Source organism: Prinia subflava, chromosome 3 (genome assembly GCF_021018805.1).
Source record: "Prinia subflava isolate CZ2003 ecotype Zambia chromosome 3, Cam_Psub_1.2, whole genome shotgun sequence".
NCBI classification, from domain to species: domain Eukaryota; kingdom Metazoa; phylum Chordata; class Aves; order Passeriformes; family Cisticolidae; genus Prinia; species Prinia subflava.
Window position 1 is genome coordinate 87,781,007 of NC_086249.1, and position 18,595 is coordinate 87,799,601.

General features: G+C 43.5%; 1 protein-coding gene across 1 annotated transcript in view; it reads left to right on the forward strand.

Annotated features, from left to right (window-relative positions):
* CLCN4 (chloride voltage-gated channel 4) overlaps nucleotides 1-18,595 on the forward strand; it is a 44,011-nt gene that overhangs the window by 2,227 nt on the left and 23,189 nt on the right. Inside the window, exons 2-4 of the mRNA XM_063392819.1 lie at nucleotides 11,006-11,157; nucleotides 11,490-11,589; nucleotides 17,479-17,666. Of these exons, the coding sequence (XP_063248889.1) occupies nucleotides 11,014-11,157; nucleotides 11,490-11,589; nucleotides 17,479-17,666 (432 nt within the window). The 5' untranslated portion in view covers nucleotides 11,006-11,013. The remainder of the gene's footprint in view (nucleotides 1-11,005; nucleotides 11,158-11,489; nucleotides 11,590-17,478; nucleotides 17,667-18,595) is intronic.

The window sequence follows — 18,595 nt, forward strand, 5'->3', positions numbered from 1 at the left end:
GTGCAGAGAGAGCAGCAATAGTGTTTTGCTTGCATCCCCTGCCTTTTTTTCCCCCTAGATGCTTAAACGAAGTTGCTGTTGTGTCTAAGCTTATAAAGGAATGAGGATTAACTTGCTTGAGGGGTTAAGAGGTGTATTTGGGGAAAGAAGCTTTTCCTTTATTGTTAATTTTTGCTCATGTGGTTTCAAAGCACCTGGTCCGACAGGTTTCCTGCATAATTTGCTGCAGTAAAAGGTCGGTTTTTCCTTGTCCTATATAAACGTGGAAAATCCTTTCCCAAAAGGAACGTAGGAGATGACAAGCAGATTTTTGCTCCCTTGCAAAATGCTGATCACTAAAAGGCTGAAAAATCCATGGCAAACTGTGCTTTTGGACTTAATATTTGTGGAAGCAAAGTCCAAAATCTGTTTTCCTGGTGTGGATGTTTAATTATGTGCTCTGTACAAATATATGAATATATATCTGTAAAGGAAAAAATGATGACTCTCCTGTGGGCCTATTTTTTCTGTATAGCTTTTAAAATAAATTTTAGGATGTTAAAATTCTTAATTTTTTAAAAACTTATTCTAATGCAAATGTTAGAAAAAAGCATGAGAAACTAAATTAATTTTGAGCTTATACTTGTCAGAAAAGAAAATGATGTATTTTTTTAACAATTGTGATAAATAATTCTGTGCCTTTGCCAGAGAACAGAGAATGACTCAGCTGCAGCTTCATCAGGCAGAGAGTCAGGTGATTTTTTTTCTCCTGGTCTACAGGAAGTTTTTTTTTATTCTTCCAAGTCCTGTTCTTTGTTCAAATAATTTTTTCCCACTATTGGAAAAATGTGAAAATATGGCACACCTAGAATCTCTGTGTGCTCACTCATATGTTAAGGGGGGATATTTTGGATCTCCTGTGCTGAAGTAGATTGTGCATCCTAGTGAAGGGTGAATTCTGCTTTCCAGTGATCAGGTAGTTGTGTCAGGATCAGAAAATAAGGTGTGTGTCGGGGGGGGAAGTAGATAATGAATTATTGAAGTACAAAAAGGCAATGGTTGTTCCGAACTGAAAAGAAAAATAATTTTCAATTTTATTTTTCTCCAGCAGAACCTCTCCTGTTTTTTCTAGACTGAGCCCCTAAAGTGATAGAAATACAAACCTGTTGCTGCATGAGGTGATGGGGGCAGGGGGGAGATTGCATCCTGTCCGTGCCAGTGCTGAGTTTCTTCCCCTTGATTCCCTCTGGAGTCAGGGCTGGCTCAGTTCTCTCCAGCACTGGCTGTGAGCCGAGCTGTGCTCTTGCCCACCAGGCTCACGAGACTTGGCTCTCTGCCCGTGCACGGAGCACAGCAGGGCTGCCATGCTTGGGCTCTACAAGTGTGAGGGGTTCCCCCTCTACTCTGGATCATCTGGAAGTGCCCTGTGGAAATATGTGCCAGGCAGGGCTTCTCCTGGTCTCTCAATTTGAGTCAGACATGTTCTGTGCAAGGTGACAGGGCACCAGCCGCATATGTGTGCTGGGGGCCCCAGAGATTAAGGACTTGAGGAGTGAGTTAGTATGAAAGGGGGACCCCAGGGCATCCCCAGCTGGAAAGGCTCTCCCTGGCAGCTCTGGGATGCCCTGCCAGGGCTCCACCACATGGCTGCAGGAGTGCTCAGCCCCTGTGCTCATAGGGGCCTCTCCTACAAAAGCTGTACCTTTTCAAAGGTAGTGGCTGGTAGCTTTTAAACAGGGACCAGAGGAGAAGGAGATGGGGAGTGTTGACCCTGGGTTAGAGAACTTCCTACCTGCCTGAACCGAACAGGCTCCTCTGGAGCGCTGTAACCTCCTGGGGCTGGGAACTGCTTCATCATCAAGTTGTTGTTTGCTGACCTGGAGGGCCAAGTGAGCAGAATTGTGACTGTACAGGTGCTATAGCAGGGGGAAAGGGGATACTCCCAACCCCCAGTCCTCCACAGTCCAGAGCCATCTTGCTGGTGTTGGAGGTTGGTGTTGTGTTGTGCTCAGCCTCTCTCAGGCCTGAACAGCTCCTAGCTCAGCATGGTGCTCAACCCTCAAAAGCAGTGTGGTACCAGAGGTACCAGTCCTTTTCCTGGCTGCTTTTGCCGTCACGCTGCAGCCTTCAGGGTACCCAACAGGGATGTGTGCGTGTGTGTGTTAGTTTTTCCTCTTAGTGAGAGGTTGTAGAGAAAGAGTCTTAATTCATTTTTTGTGTGTTCATACATACACACATAAGGTGTTGGTTTTTTCAGTTTTCTTCATCTCTACCCTGGCAGAACTAAAAATTCACACACAATTATTAATGTCAAAAGAGAGACTTTGGCAGGGTTACACTAGGCTGCTATTCCTAAAGCACTTTTAACATTTTGCTCTTAAGCATCACCCCAAGGAAAGGGTTTCCCCATCTTGCAGAAGGTTCCAGTCACGGGGATGAAATAACTTGTCTGTAGCTGTGCAGCCCATCAGCATCAAATGCAGCAGTGAAAGCCAGTGCGCTGTGAACAGGCAAACATTACCCTCCTGTGTGAAAATGACTCACAACCTCTGCTCAAATCACGACAAGTGACATGGTACAGATTAATGGCTTTTTCAATGTGGGTTTATCAGCTTTATTTCAAGCTGAAGGCTTAAAAAGGTTTCCAGAGAGAGGTACATTGGATGTCATTGAACATCCCATTTCAGGAAAGAGCTGTTTAGGAGTGACTGCATACCAGGGCACTTCCCTTCTGCCACTGCAACTCTGCTCTCTCTGAACGCGTTCCCTTTTTCTTTTTGCAGTTCCAAACCTGGTTTTTCCTCTTAATCTTAAAATTTTCTGAATGAAAAGGCAAAGAGCAGCTCTGGAACAGAAATCTGGTGCTGCAAAGCTCAGCTGTGTCTAGCATGAGGAGGAAAACCCTGTAGCACCCCTGACTCTTCAGATGTGGCTTAGAGCTCTGTGGCAGTAGAAACCATGGCTTCAGAAGGGAAATTCCCCCTCTCTTTTTGTGAAGAAAAGGACTGAAGTGAAACCAATAATAGAACCATACATGCTCCTACACTGTTAGGGCTGGTTTCCAGGGTGTCCTGTCTCCTGAAATGTAGTTTCTTACCCAGAAGTTGAAGGCATCCAGGGTTTACCCTAATCAAATCTCATTACCTTCAAGAAGCAAGGGGGTGTGAGGTTGATACAGTTCATGAGGCTCATCTGCCCAAACTTCTGTGCTGTTACAGAGGAGCATCCTTTAGAGATGTTTCAGCTCAGTTTCAAAAATGCAGATGAGCATTCCAGAGGCAGTGATGCTTCCCTCCTGCTTTTTCCACAGCCTCAACATTGGCACTAACGAGTAAATTTATTGAAGGGACCTTTAAGACTCACTGGAAACAGAGATGTGAGTTAAACATCTTTTTTATACAGAGCCAATTTTGGCAAAAATTCCATTTGGAGCTTGCAGGGAAAGAACTGGGTTGTTTTTTTCCCTTGCCTTTCTGACATAACTGAGCAGCTGAACTAATTTTGCTCAGACTTTCCAAGAAAACTTGAAGGGGGAGCAGGCACATGATATTTCATACCAAAAGAAATTGTTTTCTAAAGGAAGAGTCATCGTGGGAAGGAGCAGGGAGTGGGATGCTGGGATGTGGTTTACCTCTCAGAATAATGAATGCCTCTCAGGAGGAGAAAAGGAGAAGAGGGAGTCTGGCTGTGATGGAAGGGTGGGAAGCCCTGTTGGTTGGGTATCAGCTCCCATCCATGTCGCCCTGTGCTCCTGGCCAGCTCTGTTCCCTGTGCTCACCCCATGAGCGTGTGTGGTGGCTGAGGAGGGGCAGCTGAAGGCTGTGGTTTGGTCAGAGGAGTGCCTCAGTTTTCTGCCATTTATCCCAACTGTTCCCTCCTGCTTTTCCCTTCTCTCCGAGGCCCTCTCCCCTGTGATCTGGTGCCCTGTGTTTTTTGAGCTCTGCTGTGGCTTCATAATTTTTTCCATAGAGGTTATTCAGGGTAAAGCTGCACATCAAAGATGTGACTGTATTTAACTTGACCACACTATCATAGCTGGAAACTCCATAATATGTGGTGCTGGGGCCATACAATAAAATGCTGCAATATTTGACAGGACTGTTTCTGATACTGCAGCCTGCTTGTGTTAGTGTGGTGAGAGGCTGAGGATTTGCAGGGCTATTTACTTGTATTTAGAGACTGTGAGCCCTTGAATTGTAGGAAAGACATTTGCCAATTTTGTCTTTCCTCTGTATTTTCTCAATTTATAGCATTTTTTCCCATATTAAGTTTCAAAAAAAGGGCTGTAAATGGGTTCAGTATTTTCTGCTTTTTCCAGGAGTCTGAACTTGATTACTCTGATTCAAGGCCATTTTAACACCTTTTTATAAACTTCATAATTAAGACAGAAGGTCAATAACTTGTTTGGTTCATTCAGTCTGAAGCTTCTAAATAGAATAATCTTAAATTGCCTGTAAATGTTTTTCAACCCATAGAAAATCACCCATTTAACTTGCTGGGGATTCAGTGTGCTTGCTTTTGCTGAAGACTTCTTCCTTGTAAAATCACCACCCAACATCATCTTACTTCTTGTTGAGAAGAATGTTTAATAATTGTTTACCTGTCTCCCATATCCCACGTTGCCATTTCTAAATCATCTTCTGCATGGCGGGTGGTGGAAGGGAATTACTTCCACACCACGTTGGCCTTCCTTGGTCTCTTCTAGGCTAAGCAGGCCTCAGTCTCTGACCCCTCTCCAAAAGACATACACCCCTTAATCACCTCCTGTACTTTTCATTCTTGTCTTTCATGGTGACCTGTCAATAATCTTGCTCGCGGCCTCCTCAGCTGTCAGGCCCATTTTCTCTGGCTGGGTGGTGCTGAAGACCTGTGGTGTAACCATGCTTGGCTCCAGGAACTTTCTCCTTCAGCCTTACCCTCTTGGGGCTCTTTCTGAACACTGACCCCTCCAACCTGAGCCATTCCTTGATTCTGTGATTCAGCTCACTCTGCTGGCAGCACTGGCTTCAGGCCCTGTGAGGAGAGTGCTCTGTGTCTGTCTCTGTGACTGGGTCCAAATTCCTTGGGAATGGGGAGGATGGATGCTGGCAGAGCACGGAGCTCTTGGGAGGAGGTGCCTTTGCCTGACAGATCACCTTGAGCAGGTAAAGGCCATGAGGCTGGGGCACCGTGTTTGGTCCTTGGAACAGTCAATCCAAGTATTGGAGGCACAGAATGGCAAACCATCTGCCAGCGCAAAGGGGTCGTGTGAGGATTGCCAATAAAATTACCTTGTTCATTACTGACTGCTATAGAAAAGAAATCCCAGGGATTTTCGCAGCCCCCACGCTCCTTCATTTTTACAATAACTGCTGTCATGTCACACCACACAAGCACAGCTCATCTGACCAACAGTTCAGGTCAGTGGTGGGCTCAGCTCTGATGGAGTCATGATTCAAAAGCTTTGTGTCTGGAATAGGATCTCCTCTGTTTTAGCACAGTGAGTGTGTTGGTACTAGAGCATAGAAAAACCCTAGCACACCCCATGTTCTTTGGTGTGTTGGCTAACGCATGACACATTTGTAGGAGATGGAACAGGTGATGCTTTGGACACCCTGAAAAAGGCACTCCAAATGTGAATTGAGAAACTTGCAATTGGCATTTAGGCTTCTGCTTTCTCCTCCCAGCCTCTTGCCAAGTTCACTTATTCCTTATGCCACAGCAGATGAGAGGTATTCTTTGCTGACTGCATCCTGTCATGTGTCACATAGCAACCCCCCACTTCAAGGAAAACAGCAAAGCATGTAGGTGAACATTTGTCTGCTAGAAACATTTGAAGTGTTGAAGTAATTCAGTAACTGTGATCTGTTGAAAGTAACTTGAAACTTGTTGGAATTGCATTAAAAATCATACTGCTTGCTTCAGTGCAGTGTATCCAATTAAAACAGAAAACAGGATGAGGAGAACATAGCATGGAACTAGCATGTCTAGGAGCAATAGGCCAGGGCCAAGACTTTTCCTTTGATGCTCGTTCAACTAGTTGTTTTCCATCAGTATACTTTTCAGCCTCTTTGAACTGTGGGATGTTTTGGTCTGTGCTTGCCATGTCAAATACATTTCATATCCGATCAGTCAGTCAGCCTAGAATGTCAGTTCACTGATAGAGCTCTTCTAGCTGTGGCTTTACATTTACACGTGCTGTAACAGTGCTCTAAAGCTGTGTCTTGGTTTGGAAAGACAGGTGTCTGCCAGGGAAAGTTGGAGCTTCTCTTGGAATGGAGAATGTAAACCCCCTCCCTCCAAATTATTGTAATTTTGCAAATAGGGGCTTTCAGGCAAAGATATGGGAATAGAATAACAGTTCTTTACTTGGAATATTAAAAATACAAATGTAGTAGTACAAAAAAACAAGCAAGCAAACAAACAAAAGTCCTAGAAAACCCTGACAGAGTCAGAGACATAACCTGACACCCTGTGGATCAGGGTGTTGGAAGCAGTCCAAATAAATCCTCCTGGAGTAACTGATGTGGTTCTGTGGAGTAGAGATGATCCTGTAGAAAGGTCCAGTAATGGTGAGATGGGTCCGGTCTTCCTCCAGGAATTCAGTGGGAAAAAGGCTGCTTGTTGTTCCTACATCTCAGTTTTTATCTGGGTAGGGAATGGTTGGCTCCTCCCTCACTGGGTGGAGCATCTCACAATGGGATGGTGTAATGTGTCATGGCACTGGTGAGCCTTAGTGGCCCATTAATAGAAGATATCCTTCAGAGGGTGGACAGTGGTGAAAGAGATAAGGAACACTGCCCCACCTGGTTTAACAGCTGGCCCATTATCAGAAGGCATCCTGCCCCCTCCCCTGTGGAGTTACAAGAGATAAAGAAAAACATCTCCCCAGCTGCTTTCAACAGATGAAATAGAATACACTTTTTTTTTTGGTTACATAACCCAAGACAAGCTGAGAGTTTGTCAGCATTTTTATTGTAAATGTGATTTATCACTCATCTATAAAACTTAGCTCCGAGCTGATCAAAGTCAAGTGATGAGTTTACTCACGGTGAAAAAATTTTGCAGAAAAAATGTGACCCTAAATATGATAAATATGATACTACTACTACTACCTTTTGGTTCTTTAGAAAATAATAAAAAGTGAGTAAATGTCATGAGATCTTTTGTCTATGTAGTACCAGCTGTGCTTATTGGTGTGTTCTGGTCTATCAGCAGCTCCCTGTGCTTGCACCCTGGCTTCTGTAGTTTGTTTGCATGAATCTCTTCTTTGCTTTCCTTATGTGTTTAAAAAATATCTGGTTTCCTGCAGTCATAAAGCTTCACAGGATGCTATTTGGACCCTTACTTCCAGCTTGCTGTCATGCAGCTCCTCTGATATTTGTAGCGTAACTAACTCCTTGTGGTTTTGGAATACTGAACACCAAGCATGGCTACCTGGGAGATCAGGGACTGGCCATCAGGTTGATCTGGCCTAAGATTTCTGGAAGATGTCTAGGGTTATGTGGCATCTGGGAAAGCCTCTATCAGGAGGCACAATTGTCTGTCTAGCACTGTGGCCTCCCTTGATTTGTGGCTCAGTCCCTGGCAGGACTTTGCTACGCCTGCAGGATCACAGTAGTCTGGCATGGGTCTAAGTCTGGGGAACTCTGTGAGTTTCAGAGTTATGTCGTTCAGTCAGGTTTCTTTGTTTTCTAGTTCAGTTTCTAGAAAGAACTTGTTTGGAATTATTAGAGCAGAGTATTGACATGCACATTCAGTTGTAGATACAGTAAGCTAGTTAGTAAAAATGAGGGCTCACCGTTAAGGCTCTCTACTGTATTATAGGGAATAAAATGGCTGATCGAATTTAAAGTGGATAAAGGCAAAGCAAAGGAGAAAATGTCCCTAAGAGATTACAGAATGATGGGCTCCAAACTGGCCACTGTCTCTCAAGGAGTCACAGCAGACTGCTTAATGTTGGATGCCTTCCCTAGGAACAGCTGATGGAGTGCCAGAAATTATTCGGAAAAGAACATGAGGACTAAGCAGAAAACAGCCCTTGCACAAATTCTGTTGCATCAGCATCTGCAAAAGTATGGAAAGGACAGCAAGGACATCTGAGACGTGGAAAAACAGAGACAAAATACAAATGTTAGACAATTCCTCAGAAAGACTCAACACCTTTCAGCTTATACAATAATCTCTGTCAGAGCATCCAAATCTCTTAGATTCTCAGGTCCGAGGAGCTGCATTTTTAACTAATTCTGCATGTCATGATATTGCAATGTTTTCTTTTGAACTGGTAGTGTTGTACTCATTAGACCAGATGAAGATGTCTACCTCTGACATCTCTTTGTGATCAATTAACAGAGACTATCACTTCTGTGAAGTAATCTTTCTCATTTAATGTAAATAGTTCATTTCCTGTCATCAGCTGTGAAAGGAGTCTATGTTTTAGTGTCCTGAGTATAGTGCAGATTTCTCTTGCTAAATGAGACAACCAGCACCAAGGCTGTTTGTGCTTTTGCCATTATTGGCATATATTGCTACAGTACACCTGGCTATAATTCATGTTTGGATGAGGTTGATTTGCCCTTAATTTATGTGCATTAAAATATCTGTAACTGCCTGATTGGTGTAAGGCTCCAGTTCTGCTGGCAGAACTGAAACTATCTCTGCAAGCTTCACTTGGAGGGCAAGTTAGCTCATCCTGAAATAAACCTTGTAAATTATTATAGATGCCAAAGTAAGGTGAGAGAAGAAAATGCAAAATAAAGAGAAAAAAAGGGATATTTATAGTGTTTGTGGATAGGATAAAAGATGGGAACTCTGTAGTCCTCAGTTCTAAAGTACTGTAGCTAGGATTATTTACTAAAATTGTGTTTTGCATAATCTGATATCACATCTCTGCTTTCAAAAGCGTAGTACCTGAAGTGAACTTTAGGGCTGGCTATCATCCAGTTCACTGCAATTTCCAGGTACTGGTACGCTACCTTGAGTTCAAAGTTTGTTTGTTTTCTTGGTCTTCCATGGCTCTGTGGTCTCTAGCACATTTTTTCTCTCCTTGGACATGTTGTGTAGCACGTATTTTTGGGATAGATTCAGATTGAGATTGTAATTATCGTACATACTTGTGGTCTGGCCTGGTATTATCCATCACAATACTGTCATGTGCTGGGCACTGACAACATACTTAAAAAGCTATTTTTTACGTGATATAACTAGTATGCTGGGTAATTTTCTTGTGGTATGAAGGAAAACTTGCCAATGCTTTCAGTTTCCAGAAGAGTTTCCAGAGGCTTGTTTATTTAGCAGAGGGTGCTGCCTTGTGCAGGCAGACAGCCTGAGCTGCACGTTCTTTACAGGTCCTTCTTTGCTGTGTGGGAAGAATGGGGTGCAGCAAGATGTGCAAAGTATCACAATGTTACAAAGTAATAGCGTGGTCTAATCCTTTCACCTCATTTCAGCCTCCCTTTCCAGTCCTCTTAGGAGGCACTGAGCTTTCAGCTCCTGTTGTCAGCCACATCATCCCACCCTCAGTTTCTCATTTCCCCCAGCAAACGGGAGCGTGCTCTCACCTGCTTGGCAAAGTATCTATTCTCAATTGTCACTCTTCTAAACTTCTGCTTTTTAAATCACCCCCGTTCCGTGGCAGCTTATTTGTGCTCTGCAGCGCTGCACAGGACACCTGCTCTGCACAGAGTTTCCTTCCCCAGGCTGTGATTCACTTGCTTGATTCCCTTTCAGACAAACACGCCATGGTGCTTGGAGATTACTTGATTTCCGCATTTGAAAGGGCTTCTATTAATGGTATAATGGTGACCTGCTGGTTGCCCGTAAGACAATTCATTTCTCAGCTGCTTGTGCTCAGCACATTGTTTGTGTCACCCAAAAACCCTACACGTGGTGAGCAGAGACTGACAAAGCTGAGTATTCACACTACATTGCTGAAGGCACCACTAAGGCAAAAAATTACTTGGTGAGGTTTCAAGTAAAACAGTTGAAAATGGGGAGAGGGGAAGAAAAAAAGTTGCTAAGTAAAGAGGGCTGAGCAGAGTACCAGAGTTTATGGATAGTCCACTAAAAGCTTATCTACTACATTTTTGCCTGTTCCAATTACAGAGTTGGGAAATTTCCTCACAGTTTCAAAGATCCAAATTTTTGTGGAATTCCCATTTCTGTACCTGGTGGAACAAAGTGGGTGGCAGTCATTGGCCTCATCAGTGAACAGCAAAAGTTACCTTGTGTAAGCCAAAGAGTTACAGGCTCTGCAGGTTCTGTTCTATACAACCCCTAAAATCTGTATACCCCCATTCTTACATGTTTTCCTATTTTTCCCTAGTAACTCCATGGTAACAGATTTTTTTTAGACATATTATTTCAGATTACAGGCCCTAGGTATTCACTGAAAAACCCCATTTCCCAGGTATCTCTTTTAAGATGGATGGGATTAACCATCTTTAGAACAACACTTTGTTAAGTAATGTAGAAGTGCACAGCTGCCTCCTCCAGTCCCAGCCCGGGTCCCCCTGCCCAGCTGCTGGAGCCCTCCTGGACCCGGCTGGCACTTCCTCCCGTGCAGATTCAACAGCAGCTGAGCCTGTGTCCCAGAGGCACACACACAATTAGCATGAGTGGTGAGGTGTTTCTGCTCATGTTCTTTGTGTTCGCTCTGTCAGGTTTGTGTCTCTTGTGTATTTTGATTCTGGTTTCTCCTCTGTTGCCCATCTTGTTCCAAAGTCCCTGATCAGACCACCTTGCTGGAATAGACATTCTCATGCTCCTACGTGCCCTCATCCAAGTTCCCATCAAATGCTAACTGTTTGTTGTAGTTTGGGGACAGGTATCTTTTATTTCCTCTTGTGCTTTAGTAGGATATGTGGTGGTTATCCCTCCCCCTGCTTTTCTTAAAAGCAAGTATGAAGAGTTTGTGTGTGCCCCCAGGACTATTGTTGGTGCTGTCTTGACTTCCTGGCTTGTGGGGGTGTTTCAGAAAACTTGGTTCTGAAACGCCTGACAAAGCTGCTTGAATTTATTGACACACTTGTTTTTCTTCTACACGCAGATCCTAATATGGTCAATGCAGGAGACATGAATGGTTCAGGCAACCTGATGGATTTTCTGGACGAGCCTTTTCCCGATGTTGGAACGTACGAGGATTTCCACACCATCGACTGGCTGCGGGAGAAGTCGCGCGACACCGACCGCCATCGCAAGGTGCCCTCCTGGCAGTGACAAAACAGCCCTTGCTCCAAGGCTGGGGCTTCCTGCCTTGTTGTATGACTTGAGGAGAACTTCTAAACATTTGGATGTGGGATGACTTTAGGAGAACTTTGTAATATATGGACATGGGATGTCCTGAGTTTGTAAATATGAAAAGGCTGCTGCAACTTAATCAGCTGAGCAGCTCTGAATAAATTATTAGGACTGAAGAAAGTAGAGAGTAGAGAAATTGTATGCACCATGTAGGAGTTTAATTATTTTAAACTTTGTACTCTAAAACTGTCAACCTGAATCTGCAACACATCTATATGTGTGTTTAATTTCAGATTACAAGCAAAAGTAAAGAATCCATATGGGAGTTCATCAAGAGTTTGCTGGATGCCTGGTCAGGATGGGTTGTAATGCTTCTCATAGGACTGCTGGCAGGTACATATGTGTTAGTGCTACAGCTTTGCCTAGAGCATCTCACCCAAGCTGCTGCAGTACCATCTGCTTCTCTTTGTACTTCATTGTCTCTCCATTGATGTTTTTTGTTTTTAAGCTAAAAAGACAACTTTGCATTCATGCAGTTACAAAATACCCACTTGCAAAGTCTCCTCTTTAGTGCTGACCTAGAAAAAATGTTTACACCAGTAGAGGGATTGATCTATTGCTTTGGGAAATCTGCATTTGAGTGCTTCATACTCGATGGGCTGCTTTGACTTTCTGAATCTTTGCTTTGCACAAGTAAGTTTTATTTTCAGGATTTTTTTTCTTGTCATCACTTTAATTCTGCAAGTAAAAAATATGATGTGGGGAAAATATTGGTTGTGGACACTCAAAGAGGAGCTTTATAAACTGCTATTTCCACTGGGTTATCTTCTTTATGTATGCATGAGGAAAAATACAGTTTCAGACTTGGTTTCAGATCTGCTTCCAGGCCAGACAGACATTACATACTTAACAGCCTGCTCAAACTCACATGGCAAATTCATTAATTTCCTCAATTTCTCCTGTCTTCTCCTTAGTTTAGCACATCTTCCTGCTTGGAAAGCTGCACTTCTCTGACCCAGCTCAGACAGCTGCCATTTTTTATGCTTTTTCAGTGATGTCAGGGTGCTCCTGTGTCATGCTGCTTGGTAAAAGCACCATGTGAAGTTTCCCAGCTTCCAAGGGGTGTTGGGAATTTCCTGCTCAGCATCTGTCAAGTTAATATGTTTGTTACAGTTGTTAGAAGCCTCAGAAATACTGGTAAAGTTCTTGAGAAAACATTTCTGAAGTGACGTGTTTGGCAAATTATGTAATTTCAAAGACATGTAATTGTTTCCACAAAGTCTTTGTTGTGAGGGTGAGATGGGAAGAGAGTCTGATAGACTGTACTAGCAGGGCTGCTGAGTCCTGCCTGAAGGCCAGGGTTGGTCTCATCTGGGATGAAGAATTCTGCCTGCAAAATAAAGTTAGAGCAAGTCCTTGAGGGCTCTAGTGACCTCAATAATCCTCTCCTCATACAAAGAATATGGTAAACATGCATGCATTCCCATTTTAATAAAAGCATCCCAGAAGGTTTTATTCAGTTCTAGTTTGCAATGAAGCCTCTTGCTGAAATCCTCAAGGCTGTTAAAAGCCAGAGTCACTGTCCTCTGATAAGCCCTAACACTGATATGCCCAGTTTGGGAGTGGGAGTTGAGGGTGAGCTACAGCTGAGATCTGGTAGCTTTTGCAGCCTTTTCAATGACAGGGGTGCAGAGCAATATGTTTTACCTCAGGGAGTCAAACCACATTAGTCAGGTGTCTTAACCAGGTTGGGAGGGAGGAGGTGGTGGTGCAGTCAAGAGGCACTTTGTGTTGTTTTCCTCTCTTCTTAAAATATTGCCTGCTCAGAGAGGAGTGTGCCACAAGGGCATCTGTATGAGCAGATGGGATTCCATGGACCAGCCTGGCTCCTCCATGGTCCCTCCTCTGCTGAGCAGGCAGAAGCTACTGCTGCTCCAAGGGGAATAGCCTGGCTCAGTGCATGGACACTGGGTGAACCCTGGAGCAGCTGGGTCCAGGCAAGCAGAGCAAGCAGAAAGTATGGCAAGGAGTGGGAGAGAAAAGGAAAGGTGGCAGCAGCAGTACTCAGGACATCAGGGTCCCATGGAGAGTTCTGCCCCTGCTGTCCTGTGCTGGGCATGGAGGACAGCAAGATGGGACTCTTGGGAAGAGGCTGTCAGGGGCTTCCACAAGTTTCCAAAAGCACTTGAGTCACTTACCCAGGCCCAAGAGTTTAAAAGGAGCTTAACTGACCTAGAAGCCTAAATCCCATCAATTTGGTAAACCTTACCTTTCAGATTTTGCAATAGCTCAAAGCCTGCACCTCTACTCCCAACACCAGCCAACAAGGCCAAAAGGAGCAATCCTTGTTCTCCAGTGCATCTACCACTGGGCCGTGTTGCTCCGTGCATGTGTAGCTGCACTAGGCCAGTGAATATTTGTTTTGACTTGCTAGAAAAAATGGATTTGGGCCAGATTAGTTTTCAGTTGATTTGTGGGCTTAGCAGTGTTGGTTACCACAGAGTCACAAGCAAACAAAATATAGCTGATGGGAGTAGGAAGGAGAGGAGCATCCCATTTGGCAGTATGATACATATATCATGTCACACACACATATATATGTATAATATATCTTGTAATTTTTGGAGGGTCATCAAACCTTCATCCTTTGTTATCCCCAGAAAAGTGTAGGTGGGAAAGGGATGTCTGGAGGGGGTTCTGCTCTGGCTTCCTGCTCAGAGCAGAGGCAGCTTCAGGGTTACAGATAATACCAGTGTATATTGAGAATGTAGCAGAAGCCATTGGGATCTTATCACAGTTTCCTGTGTGAAGGTGCACACATAAATTAGCCTGAGCAGAGCCCCTCACTGCCTCCAGGCTGTGGCAAGTAGCCACAGGACCTTGAGCAGCAGACTGGAGGGAGATGATGGTGTATGACACAGTCAAATGGCAGGAAGGGCACTCAGGAGCTCCTGGAAATGACACTTTGATAGCCAAAGCCTGCTAATTGCAGAGAAAAGGGAAGGAACAGTCAAACCCACAAATGTTGTTTGCTGGGGAGATCAGATGAAGACTGTTCACACAGTGATCTAGAAAGAGATACTGAACACTAGCTTGGCCTGTCTCAGTCAGAGTTTCCATGCTGTCCTCATATAAAGCAATATATGGAGAGTGAGCCTAAAAATTTACATGAGGATGCCAAAATTTTAGGCATTTGTTTTTAAGGATCTCTGAATTTTTGCTGGGCCCATCCTGCCTCTAGACCAGTGGATGTTCCTCAGCCTAACCATTACTGCTGGCCAACTGAAAGCATATGCTCTTTATACACCAGCCAGTGTCTGAGTTTTCTAAAGCTATGTGACAAAAAATGCCATCATAGTAATGCTGAAATGCTCTGATGCTGAGGCTGGATGTGCAAGAATTCCCTTTGCAATTCTGTGCTGCACCACTTGGCTGATGCTGTTTTCTGACACAGGTGCATGAGGAAAACTATCTTTTCAAAGCAAATTTTTAGCATTCTCATTAGGGCACTGTAAAGAAAGAAATTTGCCATCATCCACAAAAGGAAAAGGAGAGACATAAAAGGCTAATATCTAAAATGAAGTTCAGCATTGTCTGGCTTTGGAGTACTTCATTATTTTTCCTTCCAGGCAGGAGGTTACATGGAAGGGAGAACAAACTCAGCTCCTTTGATGGGAGAAGCAGGGAGATAATTTATGCTCTGTTACAGTCTTGGCAGCCAAAATAAGCACAGGAAATTAAAAGCTTGACCCTGAGATACTGAACTGTCTAGCACTTGCATTAATTTCACTTAAAGTTGCAAAAAAATCAGGACTTGAAAAACTTCTAGCTCTGGTCACATTGGTGGTGAAGTATTCACTATTGCATTATTATTCTGGGCCTCCTTATGATGTTTCTTCTCTTGAAGGCCAGTGTAGTAAATTGCATGTAGTCAAAAGTATTTTCCTCCTTGTGTGGATCCAAGAATTTGGCTAAAGGGATCAGAGCAGCTGCATAATTAAACACATTTTCTTACTGCTGCTGAGGTGCCCATGAGCTTATTGTATTAGAGAACTGAATGCTTTTTCTTCAGTATGGTTATTAACTTAACTTTACAAAAGTCTGTCTTCCTTTGCACCTTTTGCCAGGTAGCATTAATATGCAGCTGCCTGGTTAAGTGTAATGTGAACTTTGAAGGGTACAGAGAATGTTAAAATCCATCAAGAGGTGCAAGAGGCATTTGGTGGTCATGTCCAAGAGATGAAAATTCCTCATTTCTGAAACTTTCATAAAATTGGAGGAGAGTTTAGAGATCACTGCCAAACAGGAAGCTGTGAATGCTGCTGTTGCCAGCAATGCAGTGATTCATCCTCATCTAGCAGTATGGTTCATTGTTTCCATAGAAACTTGGGAAAAATGGAAAAGAATAACCAAGATTAAGGCAAGATCTTCATGAAAGAAAATAGTTATTAAAGACATCATCACTCCCTTGTGCAGCTTATTTTTTTTTGTGTTATCCTATTTGGTATATCTGTATAGTTCTTCAGATTATTTTTATACAACAGAAATTCTTCACTGCTACCCTGAGCACCACTGCTTGCCAGTGTGGGGGAAGTACCCTTCTTAAGGGTGGGAGAAGAACCTGTTGGTTTTTTCTGGTCTTTGAAGTAAAAAAAAAGGTTCTTGAATTATTGGAAATGTGTTTTCCCCCCGTCTCTTTTACAGAAGTGAAAATCAGAAAACTTTAGTTCCAGGTGAAATAAACCAGCTCTTGGACCCACTTGTGTGCCCCGTCTGCTGGGGGAAAGGGGAGCAGCTCCTACCCCTGCTTCATGTAATTGCATTCTTAGCAGGAGCCACAAATCTATAAGTTTTGGAAACATAAAACCAAACCAGTTTGCATATTACAAAGTATTTTTCCCCAGTATGTTGATAAATTCTGTTCAAATCAATTAGCAGTCTCCTGAAATTTTATTAATGATTATTTGTAGAAGTAATGATGACTTCTGCTTTCCGTGAGAGGGATCTGGAAATCACTAAATGACTCTCCTATCAGCTGGTGGTTCAATTCTTTCCACAAAGTATGGCTAGAGGGACAGAGCACAGGTCTGCCTCTGTGTCCTGGCTGCTCCCAGCCTCCCATTCCTGCTGCTCCTGCATTCCTGTGACCCCCCTGCTCTGAGGCTGCTGCTGCTGGGGCACGTTGTTATCTGATGAGTGGATGACCTAGAGAAGCAGAAATTTTCTCTTCTTGTGTCTGGCCACAGCAAGTTTGTCTGTGTCTGTGTCTGGTGGCCACCGGGTGTCACTGTAGCTCCGTGTAATTACCAGGGAGACACTGAAATGAGCCTTGTGGTACAGGGAGGATTTGAAAGATAATTTTATTCTGCATGTCCAGATTGCTGATGAATGTACACACATATCAAAAGCCCCATTCTGTTAAGTTCACAAGTCAGACTTTGGCATCCACATCATATCTGTAATGAAATCATCCTTCTAAAAGGTTGCTGTGTTGGGACCAGTAAAACTGTATGTAAATGCACATATCCTTCTCCTCCTTACCCTTGAAATACACAGGGAGGTTTGAGACCCGTGGCCAAGTGTACAGAGTACAGAGACCCTGCACAGTGTCCTCCCCATGTCAGCCAGATGGGGAACCTGCCTGGGACAGGCTGCAGGCCTGACATTGCTCATATCTCCCCTATTTGGCCATCAGTCAGTATGAAAATGATAATGTTTAAAATCAAAGTTTATGAGAGACCACTGGAGGTCAGAAAAACTTGTTATTGCTCTCAGTTCTTTGGTATATTTGTATTTATTGATGCAGAGAATAGTTTGGGTTGGAAAGGGCCTTTAAAGGCCATTCTGTCCAATGCCCCTTCCATGAGCAGAGTCATATTCAACTGGATCAGGCTGCCCAAGCTGACCTTGAATGTTTCCAGGGATGGGGCATGAACCTCTCTGGGCAACTTGTTCCAGTGTGTCTCCACCCTCATTGTAAAAATCTTTTTCTTCATACTTAGTCTAAATCAACCTCTCCTAGTTTAAAATTGTTAGCCCTTGCCCTACTGCAACAGGCCCTGATAGAAAGTCTGTCCCCATCTTTCTTACAAGCCCCCTTTAGGTACTGGGGGGATGCTATAAGGTCTCCTTGGAACCTTCTCCAGGCTGAGAACACAGCCTTACATTGTGCCTGCTTACCCAAATCACAGGTTTTATTCTGTTATTAAAACTAGATATATTATCCTTGAAACTTGATAATTTTTAACACCAGCATTTCTTCTTCTGCATTTCTTTTCCCAGGTACATTAGCTGGAGTGATAGATTTGGCTGTGGATTGGATGACAGACCTGAAAGAGGGTGTCTGCCTGTCTGCCTTCTGGTACAGCCATGAGCAGTGCTGCTGGACGTCTAATGAAACGACCTTTGATGACAGGGACAAGTGTCCCCAGTGGCAGAAATGGTCTGAACTCCTTGTAAGCCAGTCCGAGGTACGGAGGGCCTGATCAGCCTGGGGCTGCAGCAGGCCAGGCAATGCCCCTTTCATACTCCTGATGCTCCCTCCAGAGAGTTTATCTGAAAGAGAGAGTAATGAACTGAGCACACTGCAAAAAAAGGCATTTCCACAAGCAAAATGTGCTTAACTTGAAGGAGGTCCTGTGGTTTCAGTGCAATGGAAACTGGAAAACTGTGAGATTGCTCTCTCTTTTTATCAGAATTAAACTAAAAGTGTTTCATAACACGCATAGCATAATCACCAGGGGACCTGAGCTGCATTTTCTTTTTTTCCTTTTAAACATTATTTTATGACACAAGAAAAAGATGAGCACTGACAAATACATTTATGAGGATATTCTTGGGATTGCAGATGGGGTTTTATGTATTATGGTAAAGAGAATTGCATAAGAACTGCTTGTTTATCCCTTGCAATTTGTCTGTGACACATCAAGAGACCTACCTGGCACCAAAAACTGGGAAAAGAGTGGGCTCCCTGGGGGTGGCCAGAGTCAAGGATTTGCAGGGGTGTAGGACAGGAAGGGAAAACGCTGCTCTGGACAGACATGAAACTTATATTTTAAGATTTTTTTTTTTCCTTTACACTTTTTCTTCTCCATGATTGTAGTAATTTTAAATACAAAGAATGCTGTTTCAAAGCAAAGCAGCAGTTTCATTTTGAAAACAGTAAAAAGAAGCCTTTCCGTATACCATTTGGCAGATAATACTTGTAAAAAACCAGAGAAACCACATTTCATTTTCAACCCAAGTTATTTAATGTATTGAATAATATTGATCCCTTCACAACTGAAATATTTGGCAGAATTATTGATTCAAATCCCCCCTTCCTCCTTATTTCTGACTTGAATTTGGCAAAAGCTGGATATGATGTGTGGGTGATTTGGGGAGGTTGTCTTGGCTCTTC